Source organism: Grammomys surdaster, unplaced genomic scaffold (genome assembly GCF_004785775.1).
Source record: "Grammomys surdaster isolate TR1022 unplaced genomic scaffold, NIH_TR_1.0 129, whole genome shotgun sequence".
NCBI classification, from domain to species: Eukaryota; Metazoa; Chordata; class Mammalia; order Rodentia; family Muridae; genus Grammomys; species Grammomys surdaster.
The window spans coordinates 2871898-2895219 of record NW_021604587.1 but is presented as its reverse complement, the minus strand read 5'-3'; the positions used below and the strand labels follow the sequence as shown (position 1 = coordinate 2895219).

General features: G+C 43.4%; 1 protein-coding gene across 1 annotated transcript in view; it reads left to right on the top strand.

Annotated features, from left to right (window-relative positions):
* The window catches only part of Cfap61 (cilia and flagella associated protein 61), a 273504-nt gene that overhangs the window by 171934 nt on the left and 78248 nt on the right, over positions 1 to 23322 (top strand). Inside the window, exon 22 of the mRNA XM_028756974.1 lies at positions 16698 to 16990. Within this exon, the coding sequence (XP_028612807.1) occupies positions 16698 to 16990 (293 nt within the window). The remainder of the gene's footprint in view (positions 1 to 16697; positions 16991 to 23322) is intronic.

The window sequence follows — 23322 nt, the reverse complement described above, 5'->3', positions numbered from 1 at the left end:
GTCCTGATAAGGGGCAGTGTTTTAACCTTGAATATTGAATATTTGGGGTGCTGTTGAGTATTTGGGGTGGCTAGGACAATGGAACATTTTCACAAAGGGAGCCTTTGAGAGCAGCGATGGAAGCTCTGCAGGTTGAACCCTATAGCAGGCAAGCAAGAAGCACTTCCATCCCCTGCCAGTGTCTTCTTATTGTCTTGGCTTTCAAATGTGAGGGGAGAACCTGCGCTTTTGTAAACATGACTGGCTGTCCAAAATGATGTGTCTCCAGAATGCCCTCAAAGAGGAGTGCTGTTGGGCTGTTTGATGTTTGGTTGCTTGATTACTTGCATGTTTGTATTCTTGTTTGCTTGGTTTTTGTTTTGGGGGTTGGTTTTGTTTTGTTTTTTTGCTTTTGTTTTTTTTTTGTTTTGTTTTTTTTTTTTTTTTTTGAGATGTAGGATTGCCTGCTATCATTGGGAAGCCACTCTTAGAGCCTGTTCTTGTCCACTCAAGGGCCAGGAGAAGAAGTGTGTGCAAACTAGTTCTGTGTCTTAAATGCAGGCTGTTTTCCCCAGATCACCCAGGTAGGTGTTCTTTGCATAGAGGTTTGGAGAGTGTCTTCAGAACCTGGTCCAGCCCAATTAGATCAGCTTTGTCTAGAGTCCTTTTCAAATGACTTCTCATGTGTGAAAACATAGCAAGGAAAGCATTGCCTCCTGCCTTAAGGAAACTCCGTGTGTAGCTTTTCCATAATTCAAGTCATATTCAGGCATGATTTTAATTAGTCCCACTCAGACTGTGGTCTTGAACTTATTTTTCTGTCCCTTCCTCCAGTACCCCACACTCCTCCGGGCCCCTCCCTGCTCCCACTGAACAATGCAGAATCACTGGAGCACAGTCTGAATCCCAGGACAGGTGTGCCTGGGACAGTCACCCAGTTGGCTACAGAAAGCATATCTGCATGCGGGAGCTAAGAGCCAACAACAGACTGAGCTCACTCTGCAGCATAGAGCAAAGGCAGCTTGAAAAGGGGGCTCCACTGAGAGCCCCCTAACAAATCCTAGTCTTCAAAGCAACTGACAATATGTCCAGCAGCGAGGGGAGACCCTCGGGAAAAGCGTTTACACTCCATCCTGCAGGTCACCTCGATGACCTCTTACCTCTCACTGGGCTCTTGTGAGTCTCATCCCTGGACTCTCTTTGTTCTTTTCATTATTAAAAATAATCGTTTCATACAATATATTCTGTTCACAGTTTCCCCTCCCTCATCTCCTCCCAGATCCTCCCCACCTTCCTACCCATCCAACCTGGGCCTTCTTTCTCCCTCTCCTTGGAAAAGAAATAGGCAAACAAACAAACTGGAATAAAACAAAATCAACAAACAGGAAAAAGAAACAAAGAAAAATCACAGACACACAAACTATAAAAACACAAGATCAGAAACCATACATATGCCAGGCGGTGGTGGCGCACGCCTTTAATCCCAGAACATGGGAGGCAGAGACAGGTGGATTTCTGAGTTCGAGGCCAGCCTGGTCTACAGAGTGAGTTCCAGGAGAGCCAGGGCTACACAGAGAAACCCTGTCTTGGAAAAAAAAAAAAAAGGAAAAAAGGAAAAAAAAAGATTAAAAAAAAAAGAAACCATACATATAAGAAAAAAAATGAAAGCCCAAACAAAGCATTATGAAATAAAAACTGTCCAAAAAGACCATGAACATTCAGTTCACTGGTCATCTAACTAGTGGGCATGGAACCTGCCCTGGGTGTGGTCTGTATACCCAGTGAGACTCTGTTGGAGAAAACTCTGTGTGTGTGTGTGTGTGTGTGTGTGCGCGCGTGACAATCGGACATAGCTTCCAGGTTTGGGATTGGGACTTGTGTTCACTTCTCCTCTCCATGATGGGACCCCATCTTCACCAGTGAACTTTTAAGCCCCCTTTGATGCCCTTGTGGTCTTGCTAGACCTGAACTTTGGAAGGAAAATAGTTGTTATAGCAGCAGTGTCATAGAGACATCTAGAAGCCACAATTTGCTGAAATTCTAAGCCACATCTTTGACACATACATATGTATATGTGTGTGTATGTGTGCATGTGTGTGATTTATTTCAGTATCACTTGTACTTACACCAAGACTAGTGTGCAGTGAATATTCAATAAGGTTTTAGTGACTATAAATCTACAAATGAAGATAACTCATAATGTTTTTGTTTGGGATTTTGAAACAGGGTCTTGCTGTGCATCACAGGCCAGACTTGAACTGTTGATCCTTCTGCCTCAGCCTCCTGTGTCCTGGGATTATAGGTATGCATCATCATGACCAGCAGACTCATAGCAAAACTTCTTACTCTCAGCCTCACCTGGAAATTGGTGGCCAATTGTGATGAAGACAGACAAACCTGTGACTGAGATTGAAGGCACTCAAAAAACAAAACAAAACAAAACAAAAACAAAAACTCTGCTTTTCTTGCAAGGATGCACATTGACTGATCAGGCTGAGAGAAATTCCTTGCACTGAATAACACTTTTGTCAGATCAACCTACCCCAAGTTTTGGGCTTGATGGTTCAATTTGGGGGCCCACCACTTTCTTGAGCAAATTATTGAACCCCTTTGTATGTTAGACTCTGGGTAATAGCTTCCTCACATGGGTTATTGGGAGGATTTGAGGAGCCAAATGAGTTGTTCCTTAGTACAGTGTCTCAGCCACAAAGAGGATTCAATAGACACAGCAGTTCTAAGTGTTAAGTTAGCCCTCCCTATCTGGTTTCCCTTTCCAAGGTTTCAGTGACCACTAGCCAACTGAAAATATTAAATGGAAACCTTTAGAGGATATGCAAATACTAAGTTTTAAATTGGACACTCTTCTCAGGGGCATAATGAAATCAAATGTAGTCCCACCCAGGAAACGAGTCATTCTTTTGTCTAGTGTATCCAATCTGTATACACTACACACTCATTAGTCACTTAGTTGCCTTCCTGGTTATCAGATCTACTGTTACAATTTGACAATGCTTGTCTCTAAGTATTTCATTTAATGGCCTCAAAATACAACAATAGTGATGTTCAGTTCAGTTTTGTGCAAAGAAAAGCCACAGGATGCTTCCTTTAAGTGAACATGCAAACATTTGTGGCAGGTATGTATTTTTGGAGAGAAATATAATATATGGCACTATGTATAGTTTCTGCCATCCAGGACTGGTCTCAGAATGGGCCATATTGATGGAGATATGTGACCTGAAGAAGCCCTGGCATGTGGATTTCAGGTCCTGCTGAGTATTGTGGTGACAGAGACCTCAGGGGTATCAGTCTTAATATGAAAGGTGGAAATCCATGCACACATTCTTGTGTGCATGTGTGTGCTGTGTAGAGGCATTGTGGCCTTTATGAGAGCCTGGGCTATCATTAAGGAGTTGAGCTCCTCTCTAACAAGGGCAGAATAAGCAAGTTTTATATTTGTTTATTCTGGGTTGGGGAGGTGGGGAGATTTAATTGTCTCCAAAAGACAGCGAATCAGGCACTGCCTATGGGTTGCTAGCACAATGGCTGTTCTAAGGGTATCAGCAGGGCAGCCAGTGCCTAGGGCAGAGCGTTGTACTGAAGCCTAGAGCTCACACAGGTCCTGCCCCTGAACATGTTGCCCAAACACACAATCAACACGATCACCCTGACTGTGAGCAACACAAAGATATTCAAGGTGAAGAACAGTTCATTTTCTGGGTTAACTCTCCTCTAAGACTTCATGCTGCTGGAGGCCATGTTGATGCCCATGATTTGTGCTGCCAACAGAGGGGCATGTAGACGTCCATGATTGTTGGCGGAGACCAGGTTGATATCTGTGACATATGTTGCTGCTGGTTGCTGTGGGCAAGGAACCGTCTACTGAAGTTCTCATAACTTAGAGTTGAAGGCTTCTGTGAAAACCTCATCCCCATCCCCTTCCCAAAAGAAACAGTCTAGACAGGAAGCTATTAAAGGGAGTCTTTTAAAAATGTGATAAAGATGCTAAAGTGTAGCTCTTCACAATTGATAGCTTCTGATGGGGATTGGAGGTGATGAAGGACTCATTTATCTTTAAGGGGCTGGCCCCTGGGAGTTTGACCATGTTCCAATGAGTATATGGGCAACACAAACTGAACTTGGTAGGTTTTAGGGGGGAGGTGCATAAGGGTGGGAGGGTGGACCTGGGAGGAATGGAAAGTGAATGTGATCAGGGTGCATCGTATGAAATTCCCAAATAATTAATAAAAGTATTATGTTGGAGAGGGGAAAGACAGTGGACTAATACTTGGTCTGGGCAGCCAGCTCGTGAAGGGCAGAAGATAAAGGCTTAGTATCAAGTAGAAGTCTGTGGACACAGGTTTCTACCCAAGGTCAAGTTTAACTGGTTACTTTCTGGAAAATAAGAACCCAGTCAAGGGTGATGGTCAAAGGGCCGTGATGGAGATGATCTTGTGATCTGTATTTGCATGTCAGCACAGAGAAATTGACCTGAAAAATCATGTTACTGAGGATGGTAACAGTCAAAGGAGGTCATGCAGTCATAGGTACGAGTGATAGCCAGAAATGGTCACCTTTATGTTTGGTGTCCGGTGAGCACAACCACTTCAAGTTTATTTTCAAGTTAGTTGTGGGATCAGTGCTATTTGAGGCCATTGCCAGGAAGTCTGGCATGTCATAAAAAGAATAAGGCTATGTTCCTTCTTGCCTCTGGAAAGATGGGCTACAGCTCCCTGTTGCTGCGTTGGACAGTCAGTCTGTTTCCTCTTCATATCACCAAGGAGGAATATGGGTGTTCTTTGTAATAGCTTTCTTTTACTACCTCAACTAATTCCCATTGTATACAGGTGGCTGGTGATGGGGGCAGGGGGAAGAAACCAGAGATAGGGCCCTTCACAGAAGGATCTGAGTAAAAGAAGCTGAGGAGGGAGGATCAACAAGAGTTCCAGGCCAGCTTGAGCATTTAAAGAATGAGACTTTGTTTATGAGTTAGCAAGAGAGACCAGCAGATAAAAACTCTTGCTGTGTAAGACTGACAGCCTAAGTTTAGTCCCCAGAACCTGGAAAAATGAAAGCAAATTCTGAAAGTGTCCTCTGACTTCCCTCTACACATGCAGCAGGGCATGCACACACCTGCGTTCACCACACACACACACACACACACACACAAACACACACACACTATTGCATAACTCCTTATTCCTACTGGCTGTGGTAGGAGGCTTGTCCATCTCTCTTGGGTTCACTTCCTAAGTCCTAGGAAAAGCCAGGCTTGACTTTCCTGTATCACAGAGTGATTGTTCTAGAAGGGTGGTAGGGTAATGGATGGCAGGGACAATGACTGTTCCAGAGAGGAGTAGACTCCCCATTGTACACTCACAGATGTCACTTAAGAGTAGGGCCCTCTCCCAGCTGCTGTTTGACACCACGGTCCTCTGCTCCCAAAGGAGATCCCAATGGCTGTGCTGGAAGCAGCTGAGACTCCATTTTCTGCCCTCTAGAGTTACAGATGTCAATTACCCCAGCTATGGGCACTGCTCAGGGTTGTGGAAAATATCGAGTGACGTCATGGCTCAAATGGTGCTCTCAAGTAGAGACAAAACCAGGAGTGTTCAGCTGGGGATGTCCTAATAGAACCCAGGAACTGATACATCAGCGCTGTTTATGGCATTAATTGAAACTAATTGAAATTCATCTGCCCTTACCTCTGAGCTTTCCATGGAAATGAAAGGGAGGGTGAGAGTAAAAAACAAAACCAAAACCAACAAACCTACCCTAATGGCTCGGAATGGATCAATTATTTTCATCTGTAGCTAAATACAGTTTACTGCCTTATTAAAAGCATGTTTGTCGGAGGAACAAACATTAAAATTCCAGTGCACGCGTCACTGACGACAGAACCTTTGTTACAACGAATGCATTCTTCCCTTTATGTTTGGCAGGGAAAAATGAGGCGGGTCAGGCTGGGGTCAGAGAAACCTTATGCTCCGATTTATACAAAGCAGAAAGAGTATTGTCTACTTGTAGGCAAGATAGGCTTTGTCAACAAGTGTTTTTTCATAGTATCCTATGATTTTTTTTAATTCTTTCATTAACTAGCAAGTTCTTGATTTCATCCAGATAAAATTCCAATTAGAGTGTTTTTAAATCCTGGATCGTGTCTCCATTTACAAGCACAGCGCAGGCTCTGGCTGCTGGGTGGGGGCTTTCTCCCTGTGACTGCATGCCCTGGGCCCACCCACTGGCTTCGATGTGACTTTGACCTCTCCACTCTGCTTTCTGTGGGGATGGGGTGGGGTGGGGATAACAATAAAACCTATCTTCCAGGCCTGTCTGGGGATGAAGAGGTCATATAGAATGACCATATGTCTCTTTTGAAGTGGACGGAGGAAACAGAAGTCTTTGTTGAAATAGGACAGAATAGGGCCAGAGAGATGGCTCAGAGGGTAGAGGGCTCTGTGAGCCAACTGGTGACATGAGATTGAGCCTCGGAACCTAAGGGCAAAAGGAGAAAACTGACTCTCCATCGCTGTGCTCTGACCTCCACATACATGCCATGACACTCATGTACCATTTCAGAAAAAAATAATTAATGCTATTATTATTATCGTTATTACTATTATTATTTAAACCATAAAACTGAACAGAAATCAGGTGTTGTGATCCCAGCATTCAGGAGAACCTTGTTTCAAAAATTAAAGAACAACCACACAGACACACACACACACACACCCCACTTTGTGGTACGTGTCAGCAATCCCAGGATTTGGGAGGGTCTTCCTTGGCTACATAGCCTGGAAGAAGATGATCCCTGTCCAACCCACATACAAAGATTTTTTTCTTTCATTTTTTTTCTTGAGTTCTTGAGCTGCCTGTTTGCAGTCAGGTCAAGGTGTCCTTCCTTTCTTCCTCAGCTGAAGTCTCTCCTAGAAACCTCCTTCACCTTTTGGGAGTACTGATGGGGGGGGGTGTCAGTGAGCTGCTGAGCAGGGACAATGCAGGTTCTCCCAGTGTCTGAGCCAGAAGAAGAGAGATCTCCTGGCCTCTCGTGAAATGATTCCTTAGAAAGGTTGTTTCATTATTTTTGTGGTAAATGTCTGACCGGGAAAAAAAAAAAGCACTGCGTTTTGTTCCTTGAACTTAATGGAAAGATTAACTTAGCCTTCCCTTCCGACAAAGCGTCTTACCCTTACATATGAGGGGATTTTCAGACCCTTGACACTGTTACTGTAATCAGAAGCCAGGAAGACAAAACTGATGCCCTCTCCCTCCATTAACATCAGTCCCCGGTCCTCCTGTCCAGCTGCTGCAGCTGAGATTCACTCGTCTGTTGGACGTGGTCGTGTCACACCTTCAGGTGTGTTCATTTGTGCCCTAAAGAGAGTACTAGAGGCAAGGTGCCTTTTCCAGAAATTCACATCAGTCTGAAGTGAGGGATAGGCTGTCCACACAGGTCTTTGCTTGTGTCACCTCTCCATGCTTCCTCTCCGTCTGGGTGGTCAGTACTAAAGCTCCCCGCATCGCCCCATCTTCTGGGAAGCTACTTGCACAGCTCCTTTGAAAGACAGCTGCCACTAAGCAGGAGAGTGTCTTCCTGTTCCTTCTTGTCCCAAGGTCACCTTTGGGGCTGCCCTCTGAGACCCTGCCTTCCTTCCTAGGTCTGTAATTTAGTGATGGGGGGGGCACTGGCATCCCATGGAATCTATGCTTTTGTTACAAATTCCAATCAGCCACTTGAAGGGGGGACAGTCCACCCTTTGTCTGCCACCTGCCAGTTCAAGTGTGAAAGGCGAGCTGGAAAGCACACCATCACTGTCTTGTCAAGAGGATGCTACAGTCACAGGCACATAGACCTTATATAGCCTGAGTCTATCTCACCGCCTCCATACAGGGCCAATATGGTCTGTGCCTGGGGGACCTCCTCCATGTCCTTTGTCCTTCCCCTGGCAAAGGTAGGCAGCGGTCACTAAAGCCTAGAATGTTCTGCCCCTTCCTGCTACTTACTCATATCCCTCAATTCGGCTGAAATACATTTTGAGCCACCACTTTCCTTCCATGGCTTTTGAATTCTTTCTTTCTTCAGTAACCCAAGGACTAAGGACAATCTGTATCTCAGGCTCTCGTTGTCCTTCTACCTCTCTGTCCCTCTTGTGCTCTCTTCAATTCTGACTCAATTAACCCCAAAATGGATCTGACCCTTGCAATGTGGTAACTGTGCAATGGATAAGTTCCATCTAAAATGTAAGAAAGCTCTACAATCTGAAATCTAAAACAAAGCCAACACCACAGTGTAAAGGCCCTAAGAGCCTCCAGAAGCTCTCATGGCACCTTTAGAAACCCATCTTTTTATCTGGCTGATGTCTGTCTGAAACAGAACATTAAACAAGGAATTTCTTGCTTCCCTGACTTTCAGTGGTGCCTCTCTGCATGAGTGTTATTTGACACTTACTGTCAGTTGTAGTTGTGTACAGCTTTGTGTACGTTGAAGATTGTGTGGGGTTTTGTGAGCGACATGGAGAACCTAAATTCAGATCCAATGTGGTTCAGGTGAACGTGGATTGCATTTCACAGCCTGCCTGGAGACTAAGTCTTTCTTACCCTGCTAACTGGGTGAAGCCTGCACTGGGTGGCAGGAAGGGGGCCTTGAGGGCAAGAGCTCAACTGTCAAAGGTCTGGAGATGTCAACCTGAGAGCTCATTGGAGGGTGTTGGGGGTGGGAATCAGCATTTAAAGAAAAAGTGGAGAGGGCATGGGGAGAACAGAGGGGGATTTCCTCTCAAAAAATGAGCACCTAGGGAAAGTCATTCCATTCTGGAGTCACACAGGCCACTGCACCCATGGCTCAGGCAGTCAGCTACCTCTCAAGCTGGCAGCAGAACTTGACCACAGTATCCACAAAGTGCCGGTTCTGCAGAGATCCAGGAGGCAAGGGTTGAGAAGTAATGGAGGTTCGCACCAAGGTTCCAGAAGACTGCTGAGAACAGGCAGTGCGTGTCTGGGATAGATTTCCTGCAGGGAGGCCCCGAGAGGCCATCAGGTGAAACTGTGGAGTGAAGCTTAAGTCCCTGTGGAAACTCTAGGTTTCAGATGCCAGGAACATGGAACGTTCCCAAAGGAAAGCTGTGACCATCAAATGGAGATGGCCCAAGACAGATGTTATGTATGTCAAAGGTAACAGAGCTCTGTGTAGCCCAGGGCTACCAAAGCCTACTAGAGCCCAAAAGATGCCACCAGTCCTAGGTGCCAGACACAGAACAGGGCTTGGTGTCTACCTTGCTGTAGTTTGGTCCTTGGCCTGGGCTTTCCTTGTTGCCATCCTACTCTCTCTTGGAACGGGAATGTCTGCCCTGCTGCACTGGGTGCCGGAATTGTACAACTTTCCTTGCTTATTTTATAGGGGCTCAACATTAAGAGATTGTCCTAAATCTCAGGAGAGACTTCGGGCTTCTGAATAGTATTGGCACTTTAAAGATGAGGGGTACTCTTTGAATTGAACTGAAGACCTTTTGCGTCCTGTGATGGACATGAGGCTGTAGAGACTCATAGCAGAACGATGTGGTTGGGATATAAAAGTCTCCCTGTGGACTGGTGTGTCCCACAGCTGTTCCCCACGTAGTGGTGTCATTGTGGGAGACTATGAGACCTTTAGGAAACAGGGGCCCCACTTCTCATGAGTTACACCCCAGCACAGATTCCAGCCCAAGCTCCCTCCCTTGTCGCATTCACTGACATAGAAGCAAGCCACGTCATGGACAACTGTGAATGCTCTCACTCCTTCCCTATCACGAAGCTGAAGCAGAATGAGTCCTTCCTCCATTAGACTGGTTCCTTTTGAGCATTTATTGTGGCAACAAGAAGACTGACTGGAGAGCAGAGGAAGCTTGAGTGAGTAAGGAGAGGATGGAGTCCTGAGTGAGTGTGTGCACAGGCATCACTATGTCAAGGACACCGATCCCTCAGACCCTTGGGAACTGGCAAAGCCTTCTTCTAGTCCAATGACCAGCATTAATCGACGATTGACCAGTGTTTGCAAAAACTAGAAACTGCAGTTCCTCCTCCAAGATGACTGCAACCTGATGCTGCTCCTTTACGCTGACTACTGAGACCGGCTTACTCCTCTGCTGTGTATAAGCAATACTCTGCATGAGGTTCAGGGGTGTTGTATACTCGGTACCGCTGTGTCAGGCTGAGCACAGCCCATCATCTGATCCCAGCCTTTCTGTGCATGTGTCTGTGTGTGTCCTTTCTTCATTTCCTCACTGCCCAGTCAGGTCAGGTCATCCTCATGCATCAAGGAGCCAACAATAAAGTATGTAAAAGTACCGACGTTGTACCTGGCATGTTGGAGTCACAAGATAAAGAAATTGTATCTAAAACTTCTCTATAAAGTAAAAGTGAGCAGTGATGGGGAAAGAACTCCCTGTTTCAGGAAAATAATGGAAAGAACCCCCCCCCCCCCCCACCAGAGTAGACATTTCAAAGGCAACAGATCGGACTGGCAAGGATGTCAGGCCATTCGCAAGTCTCCTCTTTGTGGAAGGCTGTGCCTTGGTCTGTGCTATAGGCTGACTTACTTCCAAACAAATTATAATGAGATTCTAATATAGTTTTTGAGCAATGAGAAAAGTATAATCAGATGAAAAGTATTCAAATAAATACTTAGATGAAATTATGTTAGCAGCCATTTAATGTGACCATGCTGGTTGGCTCCAGGCCCTCCCCTCCCCGTGTCATCAGAATGCTCTTCTGGCTTTAGGTATGGCTGTGGACCATGGGATGGTGCAGAGGCTTGAAGTGTATTTAAGCAACTATACTCTTGCATTTTGTCATAAATAGAAGGGGGTTGCCCATTCAGAGAAGACAAAACCCATGTTGGGCAAATTCATACCTAACTCCAATGCAGAGTTAGATCAGTGAATGCCAGCTCACCAAGCTGATTGGCACTGACTTTGGGGTGGCTTGTTATGCGGCAACCAAAGTCTCTTTTATTAGGGAATGCTGGCCCAAATTGAAGAAAGCTGTTACGATGTGGGTCCTATATCCCCAGATAGCCCATATGCTAAAGGCTTGGTCACCAGCCTGTGGCTCCACTGGGAGGTGGTATGACCCTTTAGAATGGTGGTTCTCAACTTTCCTAATGTTGTGACCCTTTAATACAGTTCCTCATGTTGTGTTGACCCCAACCATAAGAATATTTTGTTGCTACTTGATAACTGTAATTTTACTACTGTTATGAATAAAAATGTAAATATCTAATATGTGACCCCCAACAGGGTCATGACCAACAGGTTCATAACCACTGCCTTAGAAGTAGCCTCTCTTAGAAGGAAGTTAGCTCATTAGAGTAAAGCCTTTTAAGGGGAACCTTGAATCCTTCTTTTTCCCCGTCTCTTCTGCTTCCCAACAATCATAAAGTGAACAACCTCCCTCTGTCAGACACCCACCCTACCATGTGATGTTCTGCCCCAATACAGTCCCAATGACAACAGAAACAAGTGGCCATAATCAAAGACTCTGTCTGGGTAGCCAAATAAATCTTTCTTCCTTATAAGTTGATATTTCTCAAAAATTTTCTCACAGTTAAAAACTCTCATAATAGCCAAGACAGTTTGTGGCTTAGATTGTCACTACACTTATCTAAAAAAAAAAAAAACAAAACAAAACAAAAAAACAAGTCTTACAAAATATATTGCTTTTGAGTTGGAAAACACCTTTGAAGCCATTAGCAGTCCATGGGGGATGCTTGTTAGAGAGTTCAACTTGTCTTGCACACCCAGCAGAGCTGCCCTTTTTCCCTGGGCTTCTAGCAAAAAGGTCACAGTGAAATTGTTCTCAGCTAGCATGGCAGAGGGTAGAGAACACCACACTGTGGTGTCTGGGAAGCACAAGCACTTAACATTTCTTCAGCTAAAACTGAGCATGCTTGGAATGTCTATTTAGAAAAAGCAGGAAGACCCAACCCATGACAGTTTAAGGTTCACGCCTAGGCTCTCCTGGCAGGCTCACTCTTGGTTTTGCTGGACAGCCAAGATGGCTGTTTTGCAGCAGGTGGGAGCTGCAGAACCTTAAACAAAATGTTGGCTTTGTCAGCCAAGGAACTTATTGGTCTGAAGAATCTGCTCCCCAGACCCAGTAAGAAGCCCCTAGCCAAGATTGGTGAGGACCGTCTACCCTCACTCCTGGCTTGGCATTCTGTAGCAGACAAGAGGCGCATAGTAATATTTTCTAGACATGGGCTCCCCCAGAGAGGCCACCTGGAAGTTCTTAGAGCTTATATATTTCCCAAGTAGATAACCTTCCTTTTAAATTTTGGGTTGAAAGCAAGTTTTGATGATGTCCTTTGCTATACAGCTCTTCAGTTTCATGAGGTCTCATTTTTAATGTTTTAGTGTCTGTGCTATTAGTGTTCTGTCCAGAAAGTCTTTTCCTATACCAGTATCAGATTGAGTGTATCTGGTCTTCTGTTGAGGTACTTGATTCACTCGGACTTGAGTTTTGTTCGCGGTGATAAGTATGAATCTATTTACATTCTTCTGTATACAGGCATCCAGTTTGACCAACATCATTTGTTAAAGATGCTATTTTTTCTATTGTGTATTTCTGGTTTCATTATGAAAAACTGGATATCCAAAGCAGCAGGTTACACAATGGAAAAAGATTTTCACCCCCACACATCTGATAGAGGGCTGATATCCAAAATATATAGACTCAAAAACTGGACATCAAGAAAACAAATCACATAATTTTTAAAAATGGGGTATAGCTATAAACAAAGAATTCTCAAAAGAGAAAACTCAAATGGCTGAGAAGTACTTGAAGAAATGTTCAACATTCTTAGTCATCAGAGAAATGCTAATCAAAGCTACTTTGAGATTTAATCTTACACCAGCCAGATCAATAAGACAGATGAAGGCTCATGCTATCAAGGATACAGAGTAGGGGAACACTTATCCATTGCTGGTGGGAGTGCAAGTAGTGTGGCAGTGACTTGGGAAGATGGAAGTCAATCTGTCTCAAGATCCTGCTATATCACTCTTGGGCGTATACTCGAAGGATACTTCATCCTACTACAGGGACTCTTGCTCAGCCATGTTTAGTGCTGTTCTATTCATAACATTCAGAAATTGAAAACAATCCATCAGTGGGTGGGTGGATAAAGAAAGTGTGGTACACTTACACAGCAGAATGTTGTTTAAAAAAGAAAATCTTGAAATTTACAGGTAAGTGGATGGGACTAGAAAAAAAATCATCCTGAGTGAGGTAACCCAGTCCCAGAAAGACACATATGGTATGTATTTGCTTATATGTGGATGCTAGCTATTAAGTCATTGATAAGCAAGCTACAACAATCCATATGACCACAGAGGGTTAAGTAGAGTGTAAGAAACTAGGAGGAATCTACCTAAGAAAGGGAGCTAGAGTAGATAGTTATAGATGGGCACAGGCAGCGTGGGAGACTGGAAAGTGGGGATCAAATGGAGAGGAGGAAGGAGATGGGGGATAAAGGAGGGAGTGCATGGAGGGACATCTAAAACTAAGGCTATTTGAGGGGTTATATGGAAGCCCAACACAGTAGAAACCTCCTAAACTATATACATATATGAATGCAATCTAAATTAAATTGCCAAATGAGGGAGACAGAGCCCCAATTGGACATCTTTCATCACCAAATAAAGCTTCTAGTACTGGGAATAGGCTACAGCTCATTGAGTTGTTGGCCAAGGGACCCCATGGAAACCCCCAAGCCACCCAGGCTAGTGCCAAGGCTCCTCTTTAGAAACTGACAATAAGGCCCTATTACTGAAGACCACACCTACACAACTCATTGAAGGCAACAGAGTCAGGGAAAGGCCCCACTCTAGTTGTTGGAGGACCTGCATGAAGACCAAGCTGCACATCTGTTACGTATGTGCAGGAGGAGGGGAGCCTAGGTCCAGCCCATGCTTGCTCTTTGGTTGGTGGTTCAGTCTCTGGGAAGCCCCCAAGGGTTCAGGTTAGTTGACTCTGTTGATCTTTTTGTGGAGTCCATATCCTCTTCAGGTCCCTCCATACTTCCCCCATGAGTCTTCCATAAGACTCCCCAGTTCTATCTAATGTTTGGCTGTGGATCTTTGCATCTGCTTCCATTGGCCGCTGAGTGGAGCCTCTCAGAGGACAGTTATGCTAGGCTCCAGTCTGCAAGCATTTAACAGAGTATCGTTAATAGTGCAGGCATTGGTGCTTACCCATGGGATATGTCTCAAGTTGGGCCAGTCATTGGTTGGCCATTCCCTCTGTCTCTGTCCCATCTTTGTCCCTGAACATCTTGTAGGCAGAGCACATTTTGGGTAGAAGGTCTTTATGGGTAGGTTGGTGTCCTTATCCCTTCACTGAGAGTCTTGTCTGGGTATAGGAGGTGACCACTTCAGGCTCCACGTCTCCCATAGCTGGTAGTCTCAGCTAAAGTCAACCCAATAGACCAGTTGGGGCCTCCTACTTCTAGAGATGCCAGCCCCTGTGCACTGCCAATTTCTATTCTCTCTCTACACTTGATCCCTGCATCCCGTTCCCGTTCCATCTCCTCTCCCACCCAGATGCCTCCCTTCATTCACCTCCAATGTCTATTTTCCCTTGGGCCCTCTTTGTTATTTGGCTTCTTTAGGTCTATGGATTATAGCATGGTTATCCTGTACTTTATGGCTAATATTTATTTATAAGTGAGCATATGCCATGCATGTTCTTTTGGGTCTGAGTTACCTCCCTCAGGATGACATTTTTTTTATTAATCATTTTATCCATTTACATTTTAAATGATATCCCCCTATCTGGTTACCCCTCCATAAACCCCCATCCCATCACCCCTCTCACTCCTCCCCTTTGCCTCTATGAGGGTGCTCCTCCACCCACTCACCCACTCCTGCCTCACCCCTCTAGAATCCCCGTACTCTGGGGCTTCAAGCCTCCCTCGCCTCCCATTGATGTCAGATAAGGCCACTCTCTGCTACACATCAAATTTCATCATTTGCTTGCAAATTTCATGATGTCTTTATTTGTAACAGCTGAGTAGTATTCTATTGTGTAAATGATCCATTCTTCAATTGAGGGACATCTGGGTTGTTTCCAGTTTCTGAATGTTACATAAAGCTGCTATGAACAGAGTTAAGCAAGTATCCTTGTGGGATGGTGGAGCATCTTTTGGGTATATGTCCAGGAGCGGTATAGCTGGGACTTGGGATAGAATTATTCCCAATATTCTGAGAACGTGCCAAATTGATGTCCAGAGTGGTTGTACATTTTGCACTCCCACCAGCAATGGAGGAGTGTTCTCATAAGATTGAGTCGGGGCTTAAAAAAAGAAAACTTTACAGCTCCTTTGTATATATTGTGGTTTCCAATTTTGTATTTTTATGGAATTCTTATGTGTGCAAATGTGTGTGTGTGTGCGCGCACGCGTGCACGCGCGCGCGTGTGTCTGCATCTGTGTGTTTCTTGTGCTTTTTATTTGGCTCTTTTTCTTTTGTTGATTTGTTCTGTCCTATTCTGGTTTATTTTGGGTTTATTGTACTATTAATTTTCTTTAGATGCCTGGTTGTTGTCTAACGAGAGACAGAAAGCCTATGGATTTGGATGGAAGGAGATGTAGGATCTTGGAGAAGTTGGGGCCAAGAAACTGTAATCAGAGAATATTGTATGAAAAAAATCAATTTTCAATAAAAGGAAAGAAAAGAGAAAGCAGGTTTTGCATAATTTATTCAACAAAATTGAATGAATACACTCACTTAATTTGCCTTATGAATTTTCTTTTCATACTATTGCATGAACCACAAGAGGAAAAAAAAAAAAACCAGAGACTCATTGAGTCATTGAGTGTAGACTTTATGGTAAAATTCTTTTAGCGGATCTGAAAAATGTCTACAGGCATTTCTTCTTTGTAAAGAAATGTTTAAAAAAATACCAACTCAATGTCAAAAACAGTAGAAAATACACTGAGTTTATAGATCTTAAAACTTGCAAAATAATAAATTAACATTTGTAATTATTTCTGTAGCATTTTTAAGAAACATGAATACGTGGCATTGGCTGCTACCCTCAGAATGTTCTTATACAGGGGATTCTTTCAAGCTTATTTTATGATTTTATATTTGCTAAGCAAAATAATGCCGTTCAGTTCCTCTAGCTAGGTCTTGACACATTAAATTCTAAAACCAGCAATTTGGATCTTTATAAAATTACCCATTGAAAACAGAATGTTCTAACTATTAGTTCTCAAAAATGATGGGAAATACCTTGAAATCAACCCAGGTCAGCATTTACATATTAAAACCCTCTGTTGCATCCCATATGCAAACCTGTTTTTTTACCAGTGTCCTTTCCTGGTTCACACGAAGTTGTATGCATGGCAGACTTCAGCAATTTTGTTTCTTTAATAAGTGTAGCAAAGAGGGAACAAAAACAAGATAAAAGGTTTTATTCTAGACCATTTCCTCCAGCATAATTTCAACTTTCAAATTATAGGAACATAAATGAATGGCCTACTTCTGTGTTAGAAGTACTTGACTACTTTGTGGGATGTTTTGTGCCAATTCTTCACTAAATTATCTTGGTCGCCGTTGCTAGGTAACACTACTGGCTTCCTGCAGCTGAGAAATGAAAGGGTTAGAGGGAGCAATTTGGCATTATTAGCATTTGACTAATAAGTTTTTTTTAAAGCTGTATGTCTTAGCGTTTCTCTCTCTTTCTAGGGAAGATCATTGTCTATGGGAATACACTTGATGCTTACACAACAGTGGAGACACTCCTGAACATTGGCATGAAGGGGACCGGCATCTACCTTGTGCATCCCCCAGCTGAATCAAACATAACCTGTATCAACAACTATGATATAGAAAGTGCCGTGGAAGACGCGCTCCGTGCCGCTGGAGTCACAGTCTTTCATGACGCGTTGTTGGCTCAGTGGAACCAGGGCCAGGACCCAGATCCCATCTACAATGCCTGCTTCACCACCTCCACCAAGCCTTTCAGACTAGAGTGTTCAGTAAGTCCATCCCTGTGAACCACATGTACTGTCTACCTAAGGCGGCAGTTCTCAATCTGTGAGTCATGACCCCATTTGTGGGTCACATATCAGACAGCCTGCATATCAGATATTCACATGACAGTTCCTAAGAGTAGCTAAACTACAGTTATAAAGTAGCAATGGGACACTTTTATGGTTGGGGTCACCACAACATGAGGAAGTATATGGAAGAGTTGCAGCATTAAGAATGCTGAGAACCACTGGCTTAGGGTGAGTGCTAACTTCCCAGGAACTAGGGATGCTGAAAGATTTCAGTAGAGAATTTACAGCTACTGATTTGAGGGGGGTCTGTTTCCAAACCATTTGGGTTGACCTTCACCCAAAAGCAAGAAGCTACTACCAACACAGTGACTTAAAACAATTTATTGTCACTTTTGCCTCTGCTCTAGAGTTTGCTTGGCCCAACTAGGCAGTTCCCACAGGAGATTTCTTGCGCAACTAAGTTACAACAGTAGACAGCACTGGAATCATCTAGAAGGAACATTTACTTTTCCGGCTATTGATGCTGGGTCAACTTCAGCCAAGATTTCCTTGAGCCTGGGCTTTATCAAAAACAAAAAACAAAACAAAACAAAAAACCAAACCAAAACAAAACAAAACAAAGCAAAGCAATGATAGTTGAAAGAGCAAATGGGACAGGAGCTGGGGTGTCTGCCCCTTAGACCAGGCCTCAGCAGTCAGTCAGCACGTCTGTGGTCTGACTTGACTGGTACCTAGAGCCTTTAGAGGGAGTTTAACCATGACACTTTGATTTTAGATTTCAAGTCTCCAGAACTATAAGAAAATACATGTCTGATATTCTGAGATATCTGGTTTGTGATACGTTTTTACAACGGTTCTAGGAAACTAAAATAGAAAATGTAAAAAATCATCTGTGTTATAAAACTCCTAGTTTTTATAACCAGAGTCCTGTATTGAAGGCCAGTTTTCCTCTTTGGCTAATTAGCATAGCAATTTTAAAAACTTACCAAGTATCACAGAAGGATAGTCATTTGTTCCTGTGTCTGGGAACTAACACAATATATGGATATACCACAGTTGGGTTATTAATTTGCCTGGCATGGACATCCTTGTATACATCACATACTACCTAAAGAATGCCTAGAAGATACAGGAGTGAATATTTTTCATCCACCCAGAGGTCATAATTGAGCCAGGATGTATAGGCTCCACAGGGGTCTGGACCGGCTAGGAATGCCAGGAGTGTTACAGCTCTTAGAAGAGAATGGAAGAGATTTGGAAGGCCTGTGTGGGGCAGGCCTAGGTGTCTGTAGTCAGCAACTGGCAGTGGCAGAGGAGACAGAGACATGGGCTGCAGCTTTAGCCTGACCAGCCAGGTGGGTCTAAGGTCCAGAAATGGATGCTCGGGAAGAGAAAACTCTTTCCCGAAAGTGTTACAGCTCAGTAAAAACAGCCACTCTCAGACAATCCTCAGTGAAACAACTTGTGTACATGTAGACAGGAACTGTATAAACACTGAGGAGTGGGGTGGGATTTGGGGGTAGGTGTTTCCTAGCGACTTCGTTTGAGATGCTAGTGATGCTCTATTTGCATGGGGAAGGGCTCGAGGTGTTGCAATATGTGACTGATGGTCATGGTCCTCTCAGAGAAGTGTTATGGTTACCTGTTCCAGAACAGGTACAGAAATGGGTAGGGAACAACTAGACTCCTGCTGATATCTCAAGACTCTAAGATTCCCAGGGTCTGAGCTCACTCACCCTTACCAGTTCTTCTGTCTAGTGGCACAGTCGGCTTGCCTCCAAATATTTATCTTTTTAGAAGCTCTCAACTGATGTGAAAGAACAAAGGAAGTTATATGGAGAGAAAGTGGTTGGGAAGTGTGTGTGTGTGTGTGTGTGTGTGTGTTGGGGACAGGGTAAGACAGGGCAATGGGATATATGTGACATAAAAACAGGAGACTGTTCAGAGAGAGAGGAAATTACCAAGGGAGGTTATGGGGAACAAATAAAAAATAAAGTACAATGATTTAAGTGTATGATGATATCTCAGTTAAACCCACTACTTAACTGAAAAAAGGAGCTACCTACTGCCCTCAAAGTAGGGGTGCTAGTTTACGTTTCCACAAGCACTTTATTGAAAAGTTCTGAGTGCTCTTCCTTCTGTCTGACACTTAGTATTCTCAGGCTTTCGGCCTTTAGCCACTTCCCATATGCTCCATGGTACACCACTGTATTTTTAATTTGTGCTTTCCTGGTAATTAATGATAAAGGCATTGTCCCATGCACTCATTGGCCATGCATGTATTCCTTTTATTAAGTGTCTGGCCTGTTGTAAATGGATTAATTGGTTTCCTGATTGATCATGGATAATATTCAATGTGCAACTAAAATAAACATTGTAGACTGAAACATTGCCAAATTTAGCTTCTAGTTCTGAGGGTTGGTTTCTAAATGCATAAACATACAATGCAAGCAATATGCATGATGAATGAAGTTGTGAAGAAGCTATTTACTACTCCCTTTGTGGTATTTAGACTTTTTATTCAAATTCTTGTGTTCTTCTACTGCCCAGCACCTGCAGTCAGTGCTGGTGAGGAGGGAAAGCAGAGGTCCTTGCCTTGTTCTGAATCTCAGGAGAGAGCTCCAGGACTTCCTGTCAGTATGGAGGAGCTGTAGACTTTCTTAGCATGGTTTATCAGATGGAAGAAGTAACCATTCATTCCTACTTTGTACAGAAGTTTTCTCAGTGGCTGTGAGCTTCATCAAATGAATTTCCAGTAACTTTCAAAGAGGTCGTAGTCTTTTTTCTCTCTAGTGGTATGAATACAGTGGATTACATTGATTACTTTTCCAAAGTTTTCAACGCAGTCTAATTTCTCGAACAAATCCTAATTACCCATGGTTATCCATCTAAGTATCGCTTAATTTTATTTGTTAGTATGTTTTAGAATTATTTTGACTTATTTAGAAGTATGTTTGAAGGGAAAGGTACTTACCACTGAAGGGTTTGTAAGTTTGAGCTCGGCTAGCCATGTGAAATGTTAAGTGATGCTTGTTCCCTCTGCATTGTCTTAAAAGGTTGGTGTGAGGCTGACGTTACTTCTCTGAATGTTAATAAAATTAGCCAGTGAAACTATCTAGGGGTGGAACATATAGTACAGGAAATATTTTGAGGACAAATTCAGTTTCTCTACTAGATAAAAGGCTACTTGAATTTTCTACTTCTTTATGTCAATTTTGGCAGATTACAGTATTTAAGTAATTTATTTGTTTCATTTAAGTTGGTCAAAATTGGTGGCATTTGTCTGGGGAGATTACTTAGTTGGTTTATATTTGCCATGTAAGCTTAAGGGCCTGAATTTGGATCTCTAGCAAACATGTTGTGATAGATTGTATATGCTTGGCTTAAGGAGTGGCACTGCTGGAGGTGTGGTATTGGAGTAGGTGTGGTCTTGTGGGCATGGGCTTTGATGCCCTTGTCCTGGCTGCCTGGAAGCCAGTATTCTGCTAGCAGCCTTCAGATGAAGATACAGAACTCTCAATTCTGCCTGCACCATGCCTGACTGGATGCTGCCATGCTTCTGCCTTGCTGATAATAGACTAAACCTCTGAACCTGTAAGCCAGCCCCAATTAAATGTTGCCCTCTGTAAGACTTGCATTGGTCAATGGTGTCTGCTCACAGCAGTAAAACCCGAACTAAGACACATGTAAATGACTGAGCGCTATGTTGCATGCCTGTAATCACAGTGCTAGGGGCATGAAGATGTGCAGATCCTTGGAAACCAGTGACCAGAAAGTCTAGTCAAGCTGCCCAGCTCCAGATTCAGGAAGAGACCTTGACACTAAATAAACAAACAAATAAACGAAGTGTTGTCATTTCTTTCCTGTTTTGTTTTGTTGAGACAGGGTTTCTCCGTGTAGCCCTGACCATACTGGAACTTGCTGTGTAGACTAGGCTGGCCTTGAGCTCAAAGAGATCTTCCTGCTTCTGCTTCTCACGTGCTAGGATTAAAAGCATGTACCACCACTGCCCAGCTTCATTTATTTTCTTGATGGTAGCCATTCTTACCGAAGTGAGATAGAATCTCAGAGTTGTTTTAGTTTGCATTTCCCTCTTGGCTAAAGATGTTGAATGCCTTTTCAAGTACTCAGTGGTCATTGCTATTTCTTCTTTTGAGAGCTGTCATATAGATTATCAGCACATTCCTGTCTTTCTGTAACAGGAACCTCTAAAGCCACATTTAACTTTTCAGTCTTTGGGCTAGGTGAGTTTTTTTTTCCTTCCACCTCCATAACTCCCCAGATCATACCCCATGAGGTGACTAATGTTTTACCCATATGGATGTCTCCAAATGTATTGAGACTAAAATCTAACCATACCACTGAAATCAATACAGACTTGGGACCCATCTTCATACTTTCAAGACCTTCTGATTTTAATCAGTCTTATGCAAGCACGGTGGTATGGGATCAGGTACCCCTCTGGACCTTTAAAGATCTCTGTCTCTGCAACAGTGAATGCAAATAGGTGGCTTCAGAGATTGACACTTTTCACATGGACACATTTCAGGCCCAGAGCCATCACACTTCAGGGTATTCTCAGTTGGTTCAATCTATTCTTGGCCACTGAGGATGAGGTGTCTCTCCTGTGCACAACTCAGTCTGAGAGGAGCCTCCTGCTACCTACCTCTGTCTCTGTCAAGTCAGCATCCATCTCTCCTGCTCTCCTACAATGGCCTCTCTGGGTCTTCCCTCACCCAGTGACTCTGACAGCAAAACTGAGATTCCCTGATGCAGCTCAGTTTTTAACAATAGCTTATCTTTCAAGATATCATCCCACCACACCCTGAGTCACAAGTGCAATAAAGTAGGATTTATTGCTACTCACTGGCATGTGTACCAGAGAAATCATTGTCTTCCCAAAGCTGGTGATGGGCTTTGAAACTTATGGTGGCTGTAGGCCTTTCCTGAGACTAAGGCTGTCCATCTTCCATCTGGCTTTTGTGCTATTGGTCCCTCCCCCTCCCAAGGAACTGTGGGCCAAGGCTACATTATGGTTACTGCTCTGCGTCCCATTTTGTTGTTGTCTTTTCCGTTGTCCACGTATACTTTTCATGTCCTTTGTGGATTTCTAAGGCCCACTCTCGTTTCCTCTCTTTAGAATAGAGACATTTATCATCATCATCATCATCATCACCATCATCATCATCATCATCTCTGCTTGCCTCACCAGCCATCTTGTCTGGAAGTCTCCCACCTCACTTATTTCTGACACTGATGAACTGAGTTCAGTCTCCGGGGCCTCTCTCTATCTTAAGCCATTTAAAATGGAGACCTGTCAATTTTATCGATGTTTTTTTAAAGATAAAACTCAAAGTGTACTTCTCACTAAAGGCAGCTCATTCTCCCTTCCACTGGTTTTGTTCTCCATGATTATTTTCTTCCTTCTGTTTGCACCGGATCTACTTTGTCCTCTTTTCTGCTGTTGTAAGGTAGAGCCCTAAGTCATCGACAGTGTTTTTTTTTAATCCTGCCCTCAGTTTGCCTCAATGTTTTAGCTGCCTCTCAAAAAATTTTAATGTATTGCATTTTTCCTTGCACTTTGGCCAAAATATTGTCTGCCTTCCTTATGATTCTTTCTTGTCCCTGGATTATATATCATTTGGTTTCATATTTCATGGTTTCCTACAAACCATATTTTTATTGATTCAATGCTATTGTTTACAATTATTCAATCCTTTAAGAAGAATGAGGATATATTTTATGTCTAAGAGAATGTAGAATGTTGTGTACATACCATCAGTAAGTATTCAGTAGCTATTGGACATACTGTTTCTGTAACTAATGATTAGTTCTATGTGGCTGGTATTGCTGCTGGATTCTCTTTACTGATATTTACCATATTTCATCAATGGTTTGGGACTAAATACAGTAATTACTAGGAGTAACATTATTAAAATCTCTCATTATTTTAGGAGTTTCTGTTTCTCTCTTTAATTACGTTCTTTTCCTCTCTTTGCCCTGCCATTAAGTCCATGAAGTGATAACTTGGCTATCTACCTTGTGAGTTGTGACCTTGTCACTGTGGAGTATACTGTGCTGTTCAGGCTCCACTTCCCTGCCACATTCCACATTCACAACATGAGGATCCTGGGAGGAGAATGGAGGCAGGAACCGCAGGGGTGGTGAGTGTAAAGAAAACAAACTCTCCAGAGGCAGCTTCAGTGAGATAGCTCATTTTAATGGGGGGAACAAAGGCTCTTTAAACCCTGGGACTGGGGGTGAGTAGGGGCTATGAGTGTGGGCTATGAGTAGGGCTATGAGTAGGG